At 43.1% G+C, this 22,759-nt stretch overlaps 1 protein-coding gene and 1 non-coding gene across 2 annotated transcripts in view; one reads left to right on the forward strand and one right to left on the reverse strand.

Moving 5' to 3' along the window:
- The first annotated feature begins 2,407 nt into the window (after nt 1-2,407).
- Nucleotides 2,408-22,759, forward strand: part of GTF2F2 (general transcription factor IIF subunit 2) — a 156,375-nt gene continuing 136,023 nt past the window's right edge. Inside the window, exons 1-2 of the mRNA XM_012465187.3 lie at nt 2,408-2,662; nt 20,217-20,290. Coding sequence (XP_012320610.1) covers nt 2,597-2,662; nt 20,217-20,290 — 140 coding nt within the window. The 5' untranslated portion in view covers nt 2,408-2,596. The remainder of the gene's footprint in view (nt 2,663-20,216; nt 20,291-22,759) is intronic.
- LOC135273879 (U6 spliceosomal RNA) lies at nt 21,324-21,426 on the reverse strand. Its single transcript, XR_010341668.1, has one exon. It is a non-coding gene; the product is annotated as a U6 spliceosomal RNA (small nuclear RNA).

Genomic DNA, 22,759 nt, shown 5'->3' on the forward strand with positions numbered 1-22,759 from the left:
CTATATTAAGGAAAAGTAATATCTGCTCTGGCACATTGTTATAAGGATTAAATGGGATAATACAGAAAACAACTAGCCGAGCATCCAGCATATAATAGGTGCTTAGGAAGGTGAGGGATCTGGCTATAATATCTATCACCCTAAGGGTCTCCTCAGTAAATCTGTGAATCTGGTTCACAGAGGCTGCGCCCTCCTTTTCTCTCATGGTTCTATAAACATCCCTCTTCAAGCTAGAAGGGGTTTGCAAAGGACAGACTGGAGAAGCTTGCTCTTTGTTCAACGGTGTATGAGGAAGAGGTGCTCAATAAGTTGTTTTATTCTTTCTTCTATATAATCCTTTTTAAATCTCCACTTTTCCTTCTCTTTTTTTTTTTTTTTGAGATGGAGTCTCACTCTGTTGCCAGGCTGGAGTGCAGTGGCTTGGATCTTGGCTCACTGCAACCTCCGCCTCCCAGGTTCAAGCGATTTCCTGCCTCAACCTCCTGAGTAGCTGGGACTACAGGCACACGCCACTACTCCCAGGTAGTTTTTTGTATTTTAGTAGAGACGGGGTTTCACCATGTTGGCCAGGATGGTCTCGATCTCCTGACTTCGTGATCCATCTGCCTCGGCCTCCCAAAGTGCTGGGATTAAAGGTATGAGCCACCATGCCCGGCCTCTTTTCTTCTCTAGCCTTTTCATCAGCCACTTTTCTCTCCCAATCTCTGTGCACACGCGTGCGCGCGCGCACACACACACACACACTCTCCATACATTTTAAGGCCTCCCATGACCCAGAGACGAAGGCCAAGTTTCCAATCTTTAAAGTCCATTCCTGGGGTGCTCTAGGCTACCTTGCTTCTCTTCTCCCATGGTCTCATATTTCAATTTATTCCTTCTACTTGATTAAAGCTTAGAGCAGTTCCTTTCACCCACTTACCCTTTATATGTTTTAGGCCCTTTCCCAAGTTGTTGCACAAGAAGAAACTTTCATTTTCTACTTAATTTTTTTTTCTTTTTCTTGTTTTTAGAGATGGGGTCTTGCTATGTTGACCAGGCTGGTCTCGAACTCCTGACCTTGTGATCCACCCACCTCAGCCTCCCAACGTGCTTGGAATACAGGGAGCCACCACACACGGCTGAAACGTTCATTTTCAACACACTCCTGGTCTCTCCTATATTTCCTATTAGTTTTGCTAGCTAATCGTAGAGTTCTGACAGCTTTTCCTGGCCCTATGCTGAACATACATAAAATTTCCTCAATTTTGTGCATGGCTCTGATATGTGACTCGAAAAATTACTTGCCATTCTTAACAATATCTTATTGTTTGTTTCTCTTCAGCGAATGTTCTTTCAACCGAAGCCTACTGAAATCTGACAATGTATCAAACACTGTGCTAGACATTGTGGATATAAAATGAATAAAGCACTATTTTTTATTTGTCAATTATACCTCAATAAAGCTCTTTTTGCCTAGGAGGAGTTCATAGTCTGGAAAGCAAAGGCAGATATGTAAACATATATATTATAGTGCAGAGTGCTAAGTATCACATTGTGATGTGAAGAAAAACTAATTTCTTCTGGAGGAGTTGATAAAAGGTGTCACAGGAAGTGACATTTCCATTGGTCTTGAACCATAAGTAGGAGTTTGGCAACCAGAGGACAGGGGTGGGAATGAGGGTAAGAGTAAAACAGGGCATCTGAGGGAAGGGAATCCAGTGTGCAGAGGCTCTGAAATGACCGAGGAAGATTCTGACGTGTTCAGGGAAGTCTGCTGGGTTTGGTGTGGTTGGGTGGGTGGTGGAGTGATGGTGGGAGGTGCAAAGGGATGAAACTGAGAGGGCTCAGTTGAAGCAGTAGGGTTGAATTTTATTCCAGAGGCAAGAAGAGAAAGAGAACATTGTTTAAGCAGGGGAGGAAACGACCAGGTTTGTCTCTTACTTGTTCATTTGTCACAGACCTCCGGGTTTTGGAGTCTGAGGTGCTCTGCTTGCTTAATCAGAAGAGCTCAGGCAGCCTCTGAGCTGAAACACCGCTTTCTTTTCAGGTCTAGAAACGGCATGTCATCAATACCAGGGCTACTCAGTCTGATCCCAGTGCCCACTCGTGCTAATGACGTTGGCCAAGGACGCCAATTTACTACCCTGACCCTGCCCTTCAAATACTGTCTCTCTCTCTCTCTCTCTCTCTCTGGCTAGGATTGGACATGTTCTGACAGCTTTTGTCTCTTTGAAGCCCATTTTTTCGTTCTGATAATCTTTTTCTTCAGTTATGCTGACCTTGTCTTTAAATACATTGTTAACGTTTTGGCTTATCCCAACCAAGTTTTAATCCCTCTGATACAGACATCGCTGACAGCCACGCCCACCCAAGAAATTGCCGAAACAGGAAGTTTGTCTGCAACAGGGCGCCGTACTGACGTAGTAATACGTAGGCGCAATCCCAGTCCCCGGCGGCGTGTTCCTCTTTCCGCGGGTTTCCGGCGTCCGGGCAGGTAAGAAACGCCGGCTCTTCACCTCTCAGCGCGGCTTGCGCTTTGATCCCGACGTTCGCTCCGCAGCCCTCCGGCTCCTGGAGTCGCTGCTAGAGCCCGCACGCCTCCACAAGAGTCAGACCCATGGCCGAGCGCGGGGAACTCGATCTGACCGGCGCCAAACAGAACACAGGAGTGTGGCTTGTCAAGGTAATGTTCGCGAGTCTTCACTTAGCTCCTCCTAACACAAGTATAGTTTAAGTAACTTGAAACCATTCCGCTGCATGCGCCTCTTAAAGTTCTTTTACAGCTATTTCATTAGAGCTTCACATATTTTGAGGGGCAGGAGTCATTGTTGTATGTTTGCAGATGAGGAAATCAGTTTAGGCTCGCCAAGTGACTTTCAGCCAGTTACTAGTCTGAATCTGCCTGGACTAGTCTCTTTTTCTCACGACTTTCCTGGAGCCGTGTCTTGATGTCCCTGTTTTGGACGGTGCATTTTATCTCAGACCGAAGAATTCCTTCTGTCTTCTCTTGGTGAAACTGGTTTTAGCCATGAGCCTGTGTGAGGTAGTTGAATGTCTGTTTTCTGTACAGTTTTCTCGGCGAGAAAGTAGAAGCGGTCCATGCGTACCCTTAAAGTGTTGTCTTAGGTTGATGGTCCTTAATGGAGCTCTCAAAAGAGGCGAGAGAGCTCTGAACTCACAGGAGAGGTCATTGGACTGGAATATTCTTTTAGAGCACATTTGGGTCTTGTGAAACTGACCGTCAATAAATGTTTTATGTAAAGACAGCGATTTTGGTTAGCTCACAGTGGGCACTACTTGTGCTTTACTGTTTCATATTGGGGAGTGTTGTCTCCTAGGAGAGTTTCATAATACTTAAGCATATTCAAGATGTGATCTTGAAAGTCGTTGAAACTTAAAATGTAGGGACTTTTGGTTTCTTAATGCTTTAACTTATTTTATCACATGGCTGAGTTCTCATCAATTACATCTAAGCGGTCTTTCTTGGCGGCCTTCCTAAAATAGCTCCCTTATGATCATTTGCTAACATGACAGATCCATGTTACATTCTTCAAAGCACTTTTCACAGTGTAGAGTGATTTTGTGTTAATATGTTAGAAGTTGGTTACCTGCGTCTTTCCAGCACACAAAATTGCATTCCATGAGAACAGGATCTTTGCCTGTCATACCCAGAATAGTGTTTGGCACATGGTGATTACTCAACAAATAGGTGATGAATAAATGCCTGACCTCTCATTCTTCAACCCTTGCCTTAGTCTGTGGCACTCATTTGACTTATTTCAAAGCTCAGTATGACTTAAAAGAATGGATTAAATAGGCATTTCTTTCTCTAGCAGCATATTAATTGCAGGAGAGTCACTAAGGAAGAGATGGTCCTTGCAGACTGAAGGAAAAAGCTTGAAAAAATAGTGTGACTTGAGATGGTGCCGTTGTCCTAGGAGCATGATAAATGCTCAATGTTTGCCTTACAGGATTTGGATGGGTGGACATAGTGTATACCGTGGGGAGTGAAATAGAAATACAAGACTCAAAATACGTAATCTTGGAAAACATGGCATGTTTTTCATGTCATGGAAAACAGACCCTAGAGCAGAAGATCTGTGTAAATAAATGTTGGGCCCATATATTCAGATTGTTATGTCATGAAATGGAAATGTTCTAACTTTAGTTTACAAGGAAGTAACAAACTTTTTGGAGGATTTGAGTGAGGTAGCGATGCCAAATATTTATTCAGAAAAAAAAAAATGTTTGGCATTGTGCAGTACAAATTAGAGGGGAGGGCAACCAGAGTCACAATTAGAAAAATATCACAGGATCGGGCTGGGCCTGGTGGCTCACGCCTGTAATCCCAGCACTTTGGGAGGCTGAGGTGGGCGGATCATGAGGTCAGGAGTTTGAGACCAGCCTGGCCAATATGGTGAAACCCCATCTCTACTAAAAATACAACAATTAGCCAGACATGATGGTACATGCCTATAGTCCTAGCTGCTCGGGAGGCTGAGGCAGAAAAATCGCTTGAACTGTAGAGGTGAAGGTTGCAGTGAGCCAAGATCATGCCACTGCACTGTAGCTTGGGCAACAGAGCGAGATTCCGTCTCAAAAAAAAAAAAAAAAATCACAGGATGCTAGGTGTGTGATAATGAAGGCTTAGGAGTTAGGGAAACTTTCAGTAAAAGTTGTCAGAATTTGGTGACTCACTCAGAAAAAGAATTCAAGCAAAGTAGTTGCAATGTTTTGATTATTTTTTGTTTGCAGCCTCATTGCTTCTTCATACCAATTTGGCATGCAGTATTTCTTCTTTTTTGTAATCTTACCTATCAAAGAAGTGAAGAAATTTGCAAATGCATCTTTTCAGGGTGTGAAGAGGGTGTGGTAGATACTTTCTCTTTCTTGCCAGATCTTGTGCCCAGACAACCTTATCTCTGGAGGATGAGAATAACTAGCAAATACTTTTTTTTTTCCTTTTAAGACAGGGTCTTACTCTGTCTTCCAGGCTGGAGTGCAGTGGTGCCATCACAGCTCACTGCAACCTTTGCCTCTGGGCTCAAGTGATCCTTCCACCTCAGCCTCCTGACTATCTGGGCTTACAGGTGCACACCACCACACCTGGCTAATTTTTTTTTGCTATGTTTTGTAGAGAGAAGGTTTTGCCATGTTGCCCAGCTAGGCTGGTCTTGAACTCCTGTGCTCAAGTGATGCACACACCTTGGCCTCCCAGAGTGCTGGAATTACAGGCATGAGCCACTGCACTTGGCTAGTGAATACCTTTTGTTCTAAAATCTATTCATGTTACCCCTTTACTTGACAACGTTTATCTGTATTCTAAAGGAGTACTAATAGGCAATGGGGTTTGGTATACACACCTGTCAGATAATTTGAACTTCTTACATTTGCACTGGGGTTAGCATTCAGTGTGATTTCCATGCCTGTGTCTTCAGTGTACTTGGATTTTCATTTCTGAATTATAGGAATAAATTATATGAAGCAGTGCATCAAATTGTGTTAGTCTACTTCATTTTCAGCATGTGTGTGATATTAAAGTGTAACTTGGACCCGGCATGGTGGCTCATGCCTGTAATCCTAGCACTTTGGGAGGCTGAGGCAGGTGGATCACCTGAGGTCAGGAGTTAGAGACCAGCCTGGCCAACATGGTGAAACCCCGTCTCTACTAAAAATACAAAAATTTGCTGGCCATAATTGTGGGCACCTGTAATCTCAGCAACTCAGGAGGATTGCTTGAACCCAGGAGGCAGAGGTTGCAGTGAGCTGAGATTGCGGCATTGAGCTACAGCCTAGGCAACAGAGCAAAAACTGTATCTCAAAAGTTAAAAATAGAAATGAAGTGTAACTCGTTGCTTATAAAGTGTATCTTCATTCTCATCTAATCAGAATTTGAATTGAACTACATATTGATTTCAATATGTAGTTAATTTTTTCTCCTTACATTTCTAGCTAATTTTTTCTACTTACATTAATATTTCCTATTATAAATAATACTTTGTGTTCTGATCTTTGTTGCTAAGTAATGTTTCTTCCTAGGATATCTCAAAGTTTATAGGTCATCTTGTACATATTTAATTATATCACTAGACAGGTATAGAACTGTGTAAATACAGTAAGGGCTATACATACAAGATCTCTGAGAGGTTTGAGCAGGAAAAAAATTAATGCTTTGCTAGAACTGGGAAGACGTCATAGAGAAGGTGACATTTAAGAAGAGCCTGAGGGGTGGGGAGTTGGGGAGAGATAGCATGGGGAGAAATGCCAGATATAGGTGAAGGGGAGGAAGGCAGCAAATCACACTGCCATGTGTGTACCTTTGCAACAATCTTGCATGTTCTTCACGTGTACCCCAAAACCTAAAATGCAATTAAAAAAAAAAAGCCTATCTGGAGGTTGCAGCGAGTCAGGATGGTGCCACTGCATTCCAGCCTGGGCGACAGAGTGACACGCTGTCTCAAAAAAAAAAAAAAAAAAAAATTGGATGTGAGGGTGATCTGGCTGGGACATCTGTCATCACATTGATCATCACCAGGGTTGATTCGGCTAATTTCACTGACTAGGCGGATGTCCCCTTCCCCCCTTACTGCTCCACGTGTGTCCGTCCCGAAGCTGTGCGCTTGATCAAAGAAGATGACAATCCTGGTAGAGGAGGACTAGTCTTCAGTCAAGGGTATATGTGTGGCTGCACTCCCCTGCTAGAACATCCAAACAAGCTTTCAAGAAGAGCCTATGGAAGGCTGGATGCAGTGGCTTATGCCTGTAATCCCAGCACTTTGGGAGGATGAGGCGGGCAAATTGGTTGAACCAAGGAGTTTGAGACCAGCCTGGGCAACATAGCAGAACCTTTATTTACAAAAACTATAAAAAATTAGCTGGGCGTGGTGGCACACGCTTATAGTCCCAGCTACTTGGGAGGTTGAGGTGGGAGGATCACTTGAGCCCAGGAGGTTGACGCTGCTGTGAGCTGAGATCACACCTCTGTACTCCAGGCTGGGTAACAGAGTGAAACCCTATCTGTAAAGAAAAACAAAAACCTTCCTGGCAGACTTGGGATAAGTAGTGTGTTTAGGGAAAAACAAATATAGTAGGAGATTGTTTACCAAAATAACAAAATATCCAGGACCTGTACTGTTCTGGCCTAATGAAGTGCTATTTCTGGAATTTTGAATATCTTTTTTTTTGGGGAGGGCACAGGGGACTTTATTGATGGCACATAGGTGGGGCTCCCTAGACCTCTCCCTCTTCAGGGGGTCTGCATGGAAGCTATGAGGAGGGGAGATTCTCAGTGTGGTGGGGGACTGAGTGTAGCAGGGACTCCCCATCAGTGAGGGCCTCTCTCTTCCTCTTGTGCTCTCGCCGGGGCTGGTGGTCTGGGGGGTCTTACTCCTTAGAGGCAGTGTGGGCCATGAGGTCTACCACCCTGTTGCTGTAGCCAAATTCATTGTCATACCAGGAAGTGAGCTTGACAAAGTGGTCGTTGAGGGCAATGCCAGCCCCAGCATCAAAGGTGGAAGTGAGCTGAGATCATACCCTGTACTCCAGGCTGAGCGACACCTTCGTGATGTCATATCTGGCGGGTTTTTCTAGATAGCAGGTCAGGTCCATGACTGACACATTGGTAATGGGGACATGGAAGACCATGCCAGTGAGCTTCCCATTCAGCTCAGGGATGACATTGCCCATGGCCTTGGCAGTGCCAGTAGAGTCAGGGATGATGTTCTGGAGAGCCCCGTGGCTGTCACGCCACAGTTTCCTGGAGGGGCCATCCACAGTCTTCTGGGTGACAGTGATGGCGTGCACTGTGGTCATGAGTCCTTCCACAATACCAAAGTTGTCATGGATGACCTTGGCCAGGGGCACTTCGTGCAGGAGGCATTGCTGACGATCTTGAGGCTGTTGTCATACCCATGGTTCACACCCATCACGAACATGGGGGTGTCAGTAGAGGGGGCAGAGATGATGACCCTTTTGGCTCCTCACTGCAAGTGAGCCCCAGCCTTCTCCATGGTGGTGAAGATACTGGTGGACTCCATGATGTCCTCAGCACCAGCATCGCCCCACTTGATTTTGGAGGGATCTCGCTCCTGGAAGATGGTGATGGGATCTCCATTGATGACAGGCTTCCCGTTCTCAGCCTTGCTAGTGCCAGGGAATTTGCCATGGGTGGAATCATACCAGAACATGTAGACCATGTATTTGAGGTCAAGGAAGGGGTCATTGGTGGCGACAGTATCCACTTTACCAGAGTTAAAAGCAGCCCTGATGACCAAGTGCCCAATACGACCCAATCCATTGACTTTGACCTTCACCTCACCGTGGTGCCTCAGGGATGTGGCTGGTGATGTGGGAGAAGATGTGGTTGTCTGTCTAACGGGAGGAGCAGAGAGCCAGTTTTGAATATCTTAACTCTGCAAAAGAATGATGATCCAAACACATTTTGATAGACATTAGACATGACTGAATTTAATACTTTCCAATAGCTGTCACCTGCCAAAACATGTAATTAGCTATACTTTTTACCTTGTCACAGAGCTAGTCTTTTGTAGTTTGCACTACCCTTTTTATATTGCTCAATTTATGCTACTGTTAAGTTACCTACTGGGCACACTACTACTATGCACCCTATACCAAGTTACGGTTTAAAAATCGGATGATGTGCTGGACGCAGTGGCTCATGCCCATAATCCCAGCATTTTCAGAGGCTGAGGCAGGCAGATCACTTGAGGTCAGGAGTTCGAGACCAGCCTGGCCAATATGGGGAAACCTTATATCTACTAAAAATACAAAAATTAACTCAGTGTGGTAGTGGGCACCTGTGTAATTCCAGCTACTCTGGAGGCTGAGGCAGGAGAATCAGTTGAACCTGGGAGGCAGAGGTTGCTGTGAATCAAGATCGCATGACTGCACTCCAGCCTGGGCATCAGGGTGAGGCTCCGATGTTTAAAAATATTTTAGCAGAGTTCTTTTTTCTTACATTTTTAAATATCGTTTTAAAGAATACAGATGGGCTCTCACTATGTTTCAAATTCCTGTTCTCAAGCAATCCTCCCATTTTGGCCTCCCAAAGTGTTGGGATTACAGGTGTGAGCCACTGTGCCTGGCCAATTTTAGCACAGCTGTCTTTTGGCTTCTAATATTTAGACTTCTGGAAAACCATTTTCTCTAGTTATGATTGCCTAGAGGGTACGGTACATGATGGGGAAGAGGAGGAGATAAAGTTGGCAAGGTTGTTAGGGGTGGGATTTTTAAAGTCATGAATATCATTGGGGCTTGAATGATAAGAAGTACAGTCTTTTCAGAGGGAGAAATGGAGAGGTGCACAAGTTCTAACCAACACCTTTCTAGGCAACAAAAAGATGTTTTTCTAGCCCAATAAACCTTCTTCTTGTAAGCATTGTGAATAATGTTTGTTGGAGGAGAGGATCAGGATTGAAAGGATGGACATCATGTCCTGTGAATGTTGTGTTCTTTTATTTTTTGAGATGGAGTCTTGCTTTGTCACCCAGGCTGGAGTGCAGGTGGCGCAATCTCAGCTCACTGCAACCTCCACCTCCTGGGTTCAAGCCTAAATAGCTGGGATTACTGGTAAGTAGCTCGGTTTACAGGCACCCACTACCATGCGTAGCTAATTTTTGTATTTTTAGTAGAGACAGGGTTTCACCATGTTGGCCAAGGTGGTTGCAAACTCCTAACTTCAAGTGATTTTGCCTGCCTCGGCCTCCCAAAGTGCTGGGATTATAGGCCTGAGCCACTGTGCCCGGCTAGCTTTTATTTTTTCACAGACAGGCAAGCACTTGGACATTGGTGGCCAAAGAGAAAGCTGTATACCAGGGAAAGATGAAACTGGAATGGGTGATACCCCAGACCCTTGCCGGTAGTAGGAGAAAAAGGAACTTAACATTTCTTGTGCAGCAAGTATTTTACAAAGCAGACCTATGAAGTAAGAACTAATTATATTTTTCAGTTGATAAAATTTAAGGTTAGGGAGGTTAATTATCTTGCCTAAGCATGGAAATAGTTACTCAATTTTGTTAGGCCAAAAGCTTTGCAATAGAAAGTTTTTTTTTTGTCTTTTATGTCTCTTTAATGGGTTATCTCCCTAGAGATTCAGAGGTGAGGTGGGGACTTCATTTTTGTGTCTTTGGTCTCGTCAGCTGTCAGCTCTGTATCATTTTTTTTTTTTTTTTTTGAGACGAAGTCTTACTCTGTCTCCCAGGCTGGAGTGCGATGACACAATCTCGGCTCACTGCAGCCTCCGCCTCCTGGGTTCAAGCAATTCTCCTGCCTCAGCCTCCCGAGTAGCTGGGATTACAGGCACCCGCCACTGCACCCAACTAAATTTTTTTTGTATTTTTAGTAGAGACAGGATTTCACCATCTTGGCCAGGCTGGTTTTGAACTCCTGACCTTGTGATCCACCCACCTTGGACTCCCAAAGTGATGGGATTACAGGCGTGAGCCACCATGCCTGGCCAAAGCTCTGTATCTGGAAGTTCAAGGGAACATGGGAGTAAATGCTGCATGTCATAGATTGGGTTCCCTGGGCAGCTGATTTTGAGATGCAGACAGGTATTTATTAGCGAGTGCCCTTGGGATCAGCACCTGTGGAAGGAAAAGGATTTAAGCAAAATTGGGTAGCTTGTGTGAGGCAGTCTCAATGAAAAGCAAGGACAGTTCCACAGAGAGCCCCCCCACAGCTGTCCTCCAGTCTCAGCCAGTCATTGGATATGGTTTGCCCCAGTCAGAGGGCATGACCTTGCAAGGGGTCTCTCTTTAGTGGAGGCAATTTCAAAGAGGCCTAACAGCTGAGAGCTATCTCCTGGCCACACTCTCAGCAGCTGTGGGAATAATGCCCTCAGTGCTAAAAGGGGAATCTGGGTATTGCATTATGGTGTCCACTTCAGTGCTTTTAGTTTTCTGGGATAAACAGGGCTTTAGAGGCTAGCAGTTGGGGAACTAGGTATTTGATGAAGCAAAGTTGGCAAAGAAGCACCTTGGCTTCAAAGGCAAGAACGACTTTCTTACTCTGCCCAGATTGATTCATCCCACAAGCTTTCAGTGATTGCTAGTCACTGTGCTAGGCTCTGAGTATGTCACAGTGAACAAAATGGACGTGGTATATACTCTGTAAACTAGGACTTAGAGCCCAGTGTAGGAGACAGACATCAGTCAAACATTGGCTGTAACAAAAACAGTTATTTTCAGAGAAGGACACTGAAACAAGAAATACTGTTCTGTGCATGTGAATAAAAAGGGGACTTGACCTGGTCTAGGAAGTCAAGGGAGGTTTCCCTGAGGAAATAATGCTTTAGTGAGTTACTTTCTGTCCCTTTTTCTGGTATTGGGAAATCTAAGCAACCATACCCTGTTCTTATTACCTTGTCTACATCAAATCTTCAGTAATGAGTGAGATAGTGGAAATAACATGGATACTTAATAAGTGATATGTTGACAATGGTGTTTTAGAGCCTTGAAACCATATATACTGTCATTTTTTCTTCCTCTCCCTCCCTCTTTTCAGACTTAATAGGCTGGGACTTCTGGGAAGCCAATTTCTGTAAGTTCTTGGTGTAGAGAAAATTAATATGCTATCCTTATTTTGTTCTTTTTACGTCAAGGGTTATAGTATTTTAGGAACCTTTGAATTAAGTAAGCTGGTGGGCTTACCTGGGAACCTACAGTTTTATTATAATAATGAAGACAATGCAATATGAGCTGCAAACTTGTTTTTGTTCATTGACTTCTGCAACACAATCGGCTATTTTTTGGAGACAGGGTCTCACTCTGTCACCCAGGCTGGAGTGCAGTGCTATGAATTTGGCTCGCTGCAATCTCTACCTCTTGGGCTGCAGTGATCCTCCTGCCCCAGCCTCCTGAGTAGCTGGGACTAGAGGCATGTGCTACCATGCCCAGATAATTTTTTTTTTTTTTTTTTTTTTTTGTAGAGGCAGAGTTTCACCATGTTGCCCAAGCTGATCTCAAATTCATTGACTCAAGCAATCCACCCGCTTTGGCCCTTCATAGTGCTACAGTATTGGGATTATAGGCATGATCCGCCACTCCTGGCTTTTTTTTTTTTTTTTTTTTTTTTTTTGAGATGGAGCCTTGCACTGTCACCCGGGCTGGAGTGAATGGCGCAATCTCAGCTCACTGCAACTTCTACCTCCCAGGTTCAAGAGATTCTCCTGTCTCAGCCTCCCAAATAGCTGGGATTACAGGTGCCCGCCATTACGGCTGGGTAATTTTTTGTATTTTTAGTAGAGATGGGGTTTTACTATGTTGGCCAGGCTGGTCTTGAACTCCTGACCTTGTGATCTGCCCACCTCAGCCTCTCAAACTCCTGGGCTCAAACGATCTTTCTGCCTCAGCCTACCGAGTACCTTGGATCACAAGTATGCAGTACCATGCCTAGATGATTTTTAAATTTTTTGTGGAGATAGGGTTTCTGTATGTTACCCAGGCTGGTCTCGAACTCCTGGGCTCAAGTGATCTTCCCTCTTTGGCCTCCCAAAGTGCTGGGTTTACAGGTATGAGCCACTATGCCTGACACAATCTGTTTTTAAGTTGGCAATTGCTTGTATTAGGTATAATCTATGGTACTGAATTTGATTCTTAAATTTGCTTTAGTGTATGATACGTAGTTACTTTCCCTTGAGCTGTTTTCTTGTTTGCAGGTCTAAAATGTAGTCTCCAGTAGTTTGATCACAGAAAATCCTGATGTGGTTAATATGTTGAGGAAGTATGATCTTATTTAAGTGTTTAAAAGCTCCCAAACATTCTTTTATTCTCTTTAAGAGCATTTCAGAGTATAGCAGTGAGTTCAAAGTAGTAGGTTAGAAAATGCCCTACTCCACTATTTGCTTTTTGTCTTCTTCCCCCTTATTCATTTATTTATTTGAGACAGAGTCTTACACTGTCACCCAGGCTGGAATGCAGTGGCACCATCATGGTTCACTGCAGCCTGAATCTCCCTGGGCTCAGATGATCCTCCCACCTCAGCCTCCCGAGTATCTAGGACTACAGGCATGCATGACCATGCCTAGCTAATTTTTGTTTTTTTGGAAAGATGGGTTTTGCAATGTTGCCCAGGCTATTCTTGAACTCCTGTGCTCAAATGATCCACCTACCTCAGCCTTCCAAAGTGCTGGGATTACAGACATGAGCCACCATGCCCAGCCCTTCCCCCTTATTTTAAGGTGGATCTCTGAACTGAGACTTCTCTCTTAGAATGAAATGAAGTGTAGTAAATCACATATCCTAGGTGTATTCCAGTATTAATCATCATTGCCATTACATTAGTGTTTCTCCAACAATATCCAGTAATTAAAGTGATAAGTATTCTTCTGTTCTGGATACTAGATATATGACAATAACCGAAAGTTACAACAATATCTGCCTATTCAGATACGTTCTAACTAGGTTGCATTCTAATGAGGAGGGAGAATAGATAATAAACAAATACATTTATAGCAGATGGTAAGTGCTCTGAAGAAAAATAAAACAAGGTCACAGATCTAGAAGTAACTGGTAATGCTATTTTAAATAGAGCAGGAAAGGACCTCACTAATAGGATGGTCTTTGAGGAGAGACATAAAGGAATTTATGGGCTTGCCCTTGCAGATACCCATGGGAAGAGTATTCTGGACAGAAATAACAGCAAATGGGCCTTTAGATGGGACAGCACTGAAAATGTTCACAGGTGTGTGTGGTTTGAGTAAGATGAGAGGGAGAATAGGAGTTGAAGATATGGGATAGGATCATCTAATGGACTGCACTATCTAAGACATTATAGAACTTTTATTCTGAGTGAGATGGGAAGCCAGTAGCCATGGATAGGCAGCATGGCATGGTGACTAAAATTGTAGACTATGGAGTCAACTGCTTAGGTTAGAATCCTAGCGTCACCACTAGTGATTGTGAGACCTTGGGCAAATCATAGCTTTTTGCTGCTTCAGTTTCTTCAGTTGCAAAATAGAATGATGATAAGGCTGTTATAAGGATTAAATGAAGTAATAAAAACATAATAAGCACTATGTAGATATCTGTTAAATGGAAAGGTTTTGAGCAGAACTGTATCATTTGACTTAGGTTTTAAGATGACCGTTCTGGCTGCTTTATTAAGAATAAACTGTACATGGGCAAAAGTGGAAGCAAGGACATCAGTTAGGAGGCTGTTAACAATAATGATTCAACAGATAGTAGTGGCTTGGGCTAGGGTAGTAACTTGAGTTGGTGAGAAAAGGCTGGAGTCTGGATATAATCTGAAGATGCTGACAGGATGTATCAGTTGATTGGATGTGGGGTATAAGAAAAAAGATATTCAGGATGACTCCAAGGTTTCAGCCTGAGTGCTTGGAAGAATGGAGGTGCCTTTTACTAAGATATGGAAAATTGCAGCAGGAGCAAGGTTTATGGGGGAGAAATGAGTTCTAGTATGGAGATTTTAAGTTGAAAATGCTTATTGAATATTAAGGTGGAGAGTTTGAATAGGCTGTTGGATGTATAAATTGAGATTTTGGGGGAGAACCTGAGCTTATTCTAAGTTTGAGAGTTGTCATTATACAGGTGCTATTTAAATCCACGTTACTGGATGACGTTACATAAGATTGAGAGTATACAAGAAGAGAAGGGATCCAAGGACTGAATCCAGTGCCCACTGAAGTTAAGAGGCCAGAAAGATGAGAATCTGGATATGGGGACCAAAAGAGTCAGAGAAATAGAGGAACAAATCGAGAGAATGTGATAACTCAGATGCCAAGTGAATAAAGGATTTGAAGGAATAGAAAATAATTAGTTCTCAAATATAGTTGATAAGTATGAGAGATGAGGACTAAACACTGACTTAGCAATTTGGAGATCTTAATAACCCTGTGATCAGTTTCAGTGGTGTGGTAGGGAGGAAAGCCTATCTAGAGTAAGTTCAAAACAAAGTGCCAGAGGAGCAAGTGTAGATAGCTGATGTAGAGAACTCTCTCAAGGAGTTTTGCCATAAAGAGAGGCAGAGGACCAGGCGCAGTGGTTCATGCCTGTAATCCCAGCACCTTGGGGTCCCTTGAGCTTAGGAGTTTGAGACCAGCCTGGGCAATGTGGTAAGACCTTGTCTCCACAAAAAAAATACAAAAATTAGCTGGGCATGGTGGTGTACACCTGTAGTTCAGCTCCTTGGGAGGCTGAGGTGGGCGGACCTCTGGAGCTCAGGAGGTGGAGGTTGCAGTGAGCCAAAATATTGAATCCAGCCTGGGTGACAGAATGAGACCCTATCTCAAAAAAATAAAAATAAAAAGAGAAATTAGACACTGGGTGGAAAGGATTATTAAGTTTGCCCTTACCAAGGTGCATGATGTTAAGCAAATTTATAAACCTCCCTGTGGCTTAGTTTCCTCATCTGTAAAATAGAGATACTAACAGTATTGTATGAGAAGTAGATGGTTAATATATTTACAGCATTTAGAAGAGTGCTTGTTGCTTAATATATTAATTATCTGTTGGTATATAACCTATGACCACAGACTTAGTAGTTTAAAACAGCATGCATTTATTATTTCACAGTTTCTGTGGGCTGGGACTCCTGGCATGGCTTAGTTGACTCCTTTGCTTCAGAGTCTCTCACTGGCTATAGTTAAGGTATCAGCCAGGTTGGATTCTCATCTGAAGTCTTGACTGGGGAAGTATTATTTCCAGGCTCATGTGGTTGGTAGAATTCAGTTCCTCCAGGGTTGTTAGACTTAGAGTCCAAATTACTAGCTGACTCTTGGCTAAAGCCTGCCATTTGTGGGGTTTTTTTCTTTCTTTTTTTTTTTTTTGGATATGGAGTTGCGCTCATTGCCTAGGCTGGAGTGCAGTGGTTCAATCTCGGCTCACTGCAACCTCTGTCTTCTGGTTTCAAGTGATTCTCCTGCCTCAGCCTCCCGAGTAGCTGGGATTACAGTTGTGCGCCACCATGCCTGGCTACTTTTTGTACTTTTAGTGGAGTCAGGGTTTCACCATGTTGACCAGGCTGGTCTCCAACTCCTGACCTTGTGATCTGCCCGCCTTGGCCTCCCAAAGTGCTGGGATTATAGGCGTGAGCCACCACGCTTGGCTTTTTTTTTTTTTTTTTTCCACATGGACCTCTTCAGTATGGCAGATTTCTAAATCAGAGTTTGCAAACTGAGAAAACAGTGAGAGAAATAAGACAGAAGTCGTAATCTTAATTAACCTAATCACACACATGAAGTCCTAGCACTTCTGCCCTGAATCACAGACAGTGTTCACACTGAAGGAAAGGATATTACACCAGTACGTGGATGGGGTTGACAGCAGGTTGGGTCCGTTGGGAACCATCATAGAAATCTCCCACTACATTTAGTAAGCACTCTGTCTTAGCTTTTATTATTATTGTTATTGTGCTGGTGGGAACGATTAAGCAGAGAAGGCAATAGAGGAAAGAAAGGGTGTACTTGAAGGAAAGATGTCCTTGGTTACATAACAGGGAAAGAAATTCAGTGCACAAGTGGAGGGATTGGCCATAGTTTATCCATTGTTTTAGGAGGGTAAAGCAAGTAAAAGGATCCAATTGTGGCTAGGTGGTAGATGTAGAAAGTAAAAGGATCCAATTGTGGCTAGGTGGTAGATGTAGAAGTTTAAATTTGATGGTTTGCTTTTTCTCTGTGGAAGAGGAAGTCAGGGCAACACTGAGGGAGGAGGAAGGAAGAGGTGTTGTAGGTTTGAGAAATGAAGAGAATAATTGAATACTCAGGAATGAGGGACTAAATTGACTAGGGAGATGTAGTTAACTTGCCAGGTGTCACTAAGGGCTTACTTGATGTTTGTAGTCATGTATTTAATGTGAGACCACCTAGCATGATTGTGAGCTTTCCTTCAGCTGCTCAGATGCAACTGTGGCAGAGAAGAATAACACAATAAAATAAAATCATAGATAAATTATAAATTAATAAAGAGAAGTAGCGATTGGCTTTAATCAGGATTAAGGTTCTGCCAGGCCAGTATGATGGAGGAAGATAGATGGGGCAAGGGAATGATTATAATGATAAACCATGAAATCTAGTTTCATTAAAGAGAGAAACGGGGACATAGCAGATGGGGGACAGTGAGAAGATGTTAATTAGAGTCAGCAAATTGAAGGGTGAGAAGAATTGTTGGGAGTCAAAGTACTAAGGAGAGAGCTAGGAATTTAGGAGTTGGTGCTCAGAGTGGTTGCTTGAAATACAGATTATGAAAGTGATACTGTTGTTGATAATGAGAAGTTCCTAGCGTATCTCACAGTTAGTGTTGTGGACATTTGCCTCTTTAACCAGTATCCATTTACTTTGATATTGTTGTAGAATCTTGACTGTGTTTGTAGAAACCACTGCTTCCCCTTTTCTTTTCTTTTTTTTTTTTTGAGACGGAGATTTTTTGCTCTTCTTACCCAGACTGGAGTGCAATGGCGCGATCTCGGCTCACCGCAACTTCCGCCTACTGGGTTCAAGCAATTCTCCTGCCTCAGCCTCCCGAGTAGCTGGGACTACAGGTGTGCGCCACCATGCCCAGCTAATTTTTGTATTTTTTTAGTAGAGACAGGGTTTCACCTTGTTGACCAGGATGGTCTCGATCTCTTGACCTCGTGATCCACCTGCCTCGGCCTCCCAAAGTGCTGGGATTATAGGCGTGAGCCACCACGCCCGGCCCCTGCTTCCCCTTTTCAATCTGTGTGATTTTAATGGTGTCGACTACCCTTCCTCAAAGATGTCATTGACTCAGGCTGGCCAGTGAGGTATCTCATCTCTGGGCACAGCAATAGGTCCAGGGAAGGGCACACACCCTTGTCAGCTTCATGAAAGACAAATTTTCGCTAGGGACTTCTGGGAAGGAGACTTGTGCTCTTCAGAAGCTGCCTCTGCCATTTTGCTACCTAAGGTGAGGGTCTGCCAAATAACTGACTTCACATGGGGGAGAGATAGATAAGAAATAGTGAAAGAGTCCTGGGGACCTCATTTGAGCCCTTAATGAAACCACCTTTAAGCTACCTCTGGAATTTTTTGTTATTTGGCACATTAATCCTCTTTAAGTGGGTTTTCTGTCACCTGTAATCAAAGGAGACTGAATGGGTAGAAACAGTTATCCTAAGGAGTTTGCCAAATCCTCTAAGCTTGTTTGGATGAATGGAGTATAGTATAGTGGAAGTTTGTTAAGATATGGAGTCTACAAAATCCTCTTTTCCTTAGATCTGTTACATACTCTTCTTTAGCACATAGACCCTCATGAGAGGTAGTATGGTCTAGTGAAGAGAACAAAAGACCAGTCTGGTGTTGAGTCTTGAATCTGATCCTGGCTACCTGAGTTATTTCAACCCTTTGAACATCAGTTTTCTCATCTGTAGGATGAGGAGAATGATTGCGATTTGGCAGGGTGACTGGAAGGATGAAATGGGATAATGGATGTTTAGCATGGTACCTGACTGACTGTAGTATATTGTCTAACTTTTTTTTTTTTTTTTTTAGACAGTCTCTTGCCCAGGCTGGAGTACAGTAGTGTGATCTTAGCTCACTGCAACCTCCATCTCCTGGGTTCAAGTGATTCTTGTGCCTCAGTCTTCCAAGTAGCTGGGACCACAGGCATGCGCCACCGCGCCCGTCTAATTTTTGTATTTTCAGTAGAGACGCGGTTTTGCCACGATGGCCAGGCTGGTCTTGAACTCCTGACCTCAAGTGATCTGCCCACCTTGGCCTCCTAAAGTGCTGAGATTGCAGGAGCGAGCCACCGTGCCCAGTTAACCCATAATATTGAATAGTTGTTCAGTAACTTTTTTTTTCTCCAGATGGAGTCTTGCCCCGTTGCCCAGGCTGGAGTGCAGTGGCGCGATCTCGGGTCACTACAACTTCTGCCGCCCTGGTTCAAGCAATTCTCCTGCCTCAGCCTCCCAAGGAGCTGGGATTACAGGCATGCGCCACCACGCCCAGCTAATTTTTGTATTCTTAGTAGAGACGGAGTTTTCACCATGTTAGCCAGGCTGGTCTCGAACTGTTGACCTCATGATTCACCTGTCTTGGCCTCCCAAAGTGCTGGGATTACAGGTATGAGCCACTATGCCTGGCCCTATTCAGTAACTTTTAGTGTGAAGAGTACATACATAATTGAACAAATACCATCAGGGGCTTCTTTTTACCCTACTATTCCTGAATTTTTGCTGTACCAAGGTACTGCAATTAATTTGACTAGTGGTCAAGTGATTTTTTTTGCACATGAAGTAATTGCTAGGTAGAATTAGTTTTCTTCTCAGCTTTGGCAGGTGGATTATTCCAAATTTATCATGAAAAATAATGACATCTGACACTTATTGAGTACTTGGCTTTGTGTAAGGCATTATGTTTCATACTTGGTGTATCTCACTCCTAATAATAGGATAGCTTTCAAGGTATGGACTGATTACAGAGTCCAGAGTACTTTATAGAAGAAATGAGATAAGGTGTATAATAGAGATTCAGCATATATCATCCCCTCTCCTTTTTGAGAATTAAAGTCCTTCTGATTGCATGTACTCAGTTATAGATGCAATATAGTGTATTGGTTAAGAACACAGACCCTGGAGGCAGACTGCGTGGGTTTGAGTCCTGGCTCCATCTTTACTAATTATATAACTTTGAGTAACTCATATAGTCCCTGGGTGCTTCAGATTCGTCATCTGTAAAGTGGGGGTAATAGTACCTGTTCTATAGAGATGTGTTAATCTGTATAAAGTGCTTACAACAGTGTCAGGAAGGCAGGATTATATAAATGTTAGCTATGCTGTTTAATATTCCTTTTATATTAGCAGCAGCTTTTTCACAGTAGTCAATGTTACAATTTTCTACATAATAAAACTTGACTTTTGAAATCATCTTAAGCCCAGTGGTGTTTCTAAATAATGCTATTACTGTTGTCAGTGCTGTTCTTTTTTGAGAAGCCTTTTCTGATAGCCTTTCTCTTCTGTGACCTTTAATTGAACTTATTTGGGAAGGTAAGTTAGTACTTTATTACTGTTAGGTTATTTGACCTATGTTAGTTTTGTGTCACCACCGAGATTGTATTTAAGCTCTTTGAGAGCTAAAATCATTTTTTACGTGTTTTAGTATTTCAGGTAGCATAAAACATACAGTGATAACTTGATAATGATGCCTTATTAGAGGCAGAAAGTAAAAATAGAAGCAGTATTTTATGTTTGAAAAAATCTGTTAGCATCTAAAATAGTCTTATTAGTGTTTTACTTTGTTTTAGGTTCCTAAATATTTGTCACAGCAATGGGCTAAAGCCCCTGGAAGAGGTGAAGTTGGGAAACTGCGGATTGCCAAGTAAGTTATTTACATATTCTTGACATTTAAAAAAGTTATTTTTGAAATTTTTATAAATGTTTTAAAATGTGATTATAATTCCTGATCAGAGAGTTTAGTTACAAAATGACAAGTAATGAACATGTCAAGGTTTGTCAAGAGACAGGTGCCCTGTAAGGAGACATCTTTGCACGTACACACACATCCCCACACACACACCCCTAGTGACAGGTGGTATAAATATAACATCAAGTTTATTGGTTTACCTTAATGGTGGTGAAGCAGCAGAGTATTAGTTCTTTCACCCCTCCATCCTGTCTGCATCCATGAGCAGGTGTGCTTGGGTTGGGTATAACGGGATGCACAAGGAAAATAGGACTTTGCCACTATACCACTGTGCCTACTTATATGAGCTTTGGAAGTGGGTAGGAAGTATCTAGAAAACAGTGTAACATTATAGTTTTCTGGTTGAGGAAATGGTCCTGTTAGAAAGAAAAGCCTCTAAAGCTCAGCTAGTATCAGCTGGAGGCCTTGTGTTCTATTCTTTCCATCCATTCATTCTTAACCAACTCTGGTCAGATTCCTATGCCCATGACTCCATTGAAACAGCTCTTCCCTGTTACTGGTATCTTCCTTTTTATCACTTAGCTTTTGCTTCATAACAAACCATCCCAAAACTTAGTGGCTTAGCACAAAAACCATTTTATTTGCTGATACTTCTATGGATCAATTCTGGTTGGAGCTGGCCTGGGTGGCCTTCCTGGAGAGGATGACCTCACTTGTGTGTGGTGGTTGGTTTGACATCAGTAGGGGCAGTGGCTATTTATTTCATCTCTAGCAAGCTCATTAACATGATGGTGAAAGCATTCTAGTAGCAAAAGGGAAAGGAAGCCCAGTGCACAAGCACTTTGAGAGCCTGTGCATGTATCACATTTGCTAAAGTCCTTTTGACAAAGCAGCTCACACGGCCAAGCCCAGATTCAACTGTGGGAAAACAGACTCAACCTGTTAATGGAAGTTGCTGCCAAAAAAAATTTGTGTTCCTTATTTATTTTAAGATATGGAAGGCTTCACAAATTCGCGTGTCATCCTTGTGCAAGGGCCATGCTCATCCTCTCTGTATCATTCCAATTCTAGTACATGCTGCTGAGGTGAGCATATGTTTCTTTTCTATTATCTGCTACATCCACATTCCTAAATCCAAGAGTCAAGTAGCAGCCCTCTTACTTGAACTTCAGTAGAATTTGACATAGTCGATCACTTTTTTCCTGAAACTTTTTTTTTCCACTTCACTCTGGGACACATCTCTTCTCCTCTCCCCTCATTGGCTGTTTTTTCTCAGTTTCTTGCTAAGCCCCTTCTCATCTTCTATCTCTAAATGTTATATGACCCCAGGACTCAGTCCTTAGTTCTTTCCTTTTCTCTCTTTTCACTTCCTTGGTGATCTCACTCTCATAGCTTTAAGTACCAGGTGGTGTTTAAATATACCGCTCAAGATGCTTCTGCCCTCCCTGCAGGCACCATGCTCAGGAAGGTCCTGATTTTCTTTGTGTTCTGTGCCCCAGCTGTGACTTTCTCTACACTACCCCCAAAATCAACGACTGACCTACTAGAATTGATCACTGATCTAGAGTTAACTGCAGACCAAGATTTAACCATTAACCTAGACTTGACCACAGACCTAGAGTCAACCACAGAACATGCAGAGTTTGGAATTCTCTACTGATGTGGAATCAGCCACCTCTAGCTTTGTGGCAGAAGCTGCTGACGCCACAGCTGATTATAATTCATTTCAGACAGAGTGCTTATGAGTGATGATTATGATGTGAATGAAGATTATTATTATTTTTTAAGATAGTGTCTCACTCTGTTGCCCAGGTTGGAGTAAAGTGGCGTGATTTCGGCTCGCTGCAACCTCTGCCTCCTGGGTTCACATGATTCTCCTGCCTCAGCCTCCTGAGTAGCTGGAATTACAAATGTGCGCCACCACGCCCGGCTAATTTTTGTATTTTTAGTAGAGATGAGGTTTCACCATGTTGGCCAAGCTGGTCTTGAACTCCTGACTTCAAGTGTTCTGCCCACCTTGGCCTCCTAAAGTGCTGAGATTATAGGCTGGAGCCACTGCCCCTGGCCATGAGTGAAGAGTATTATGAATGTCATTTATTCCAAAGAGCCCATGAGTAGAGTGACAGACAAGTGTAGCAGCTTCACAGGAAGCAATGAGTCCATCTCAGTTCATGTTTAAATAAAGCAAATTCTTTGTTAGTTGTGACTATCACTGTTATCCACCACTTTCTAAGAAGATTCTGAGCTTTAAGACAAGCCTGTCACTACACTATAGGAGACTGCATGATGGTAGAAAACTAGTAAAATGTAGGATATACCTGGCTGAGGAGAAACAGCAAGACATTGATCCTAGGCTGGATGGTGTGAATTGTGCATGGATAGGGCAGGGGCATTTCTTAGCTGTGTCTCATTTAATATGGGCTC

The sequence above is a fragment of the Aotus nancymaae genome, unplaced genomic scaffold (assembly GCF_030222135.1).
Source record: "Aotus nancymaae isolate 86718 unplaced genomic scaffold, 86718_ANA_hifiasm-v0.15.2.pri h1tg000009l, whole genome shotgun sequence".
NCBI lineage: Eukaryota > Metazoa > Chordata > Mammalia > Primates > Aotidae > Aotus > Aotus nancymaae.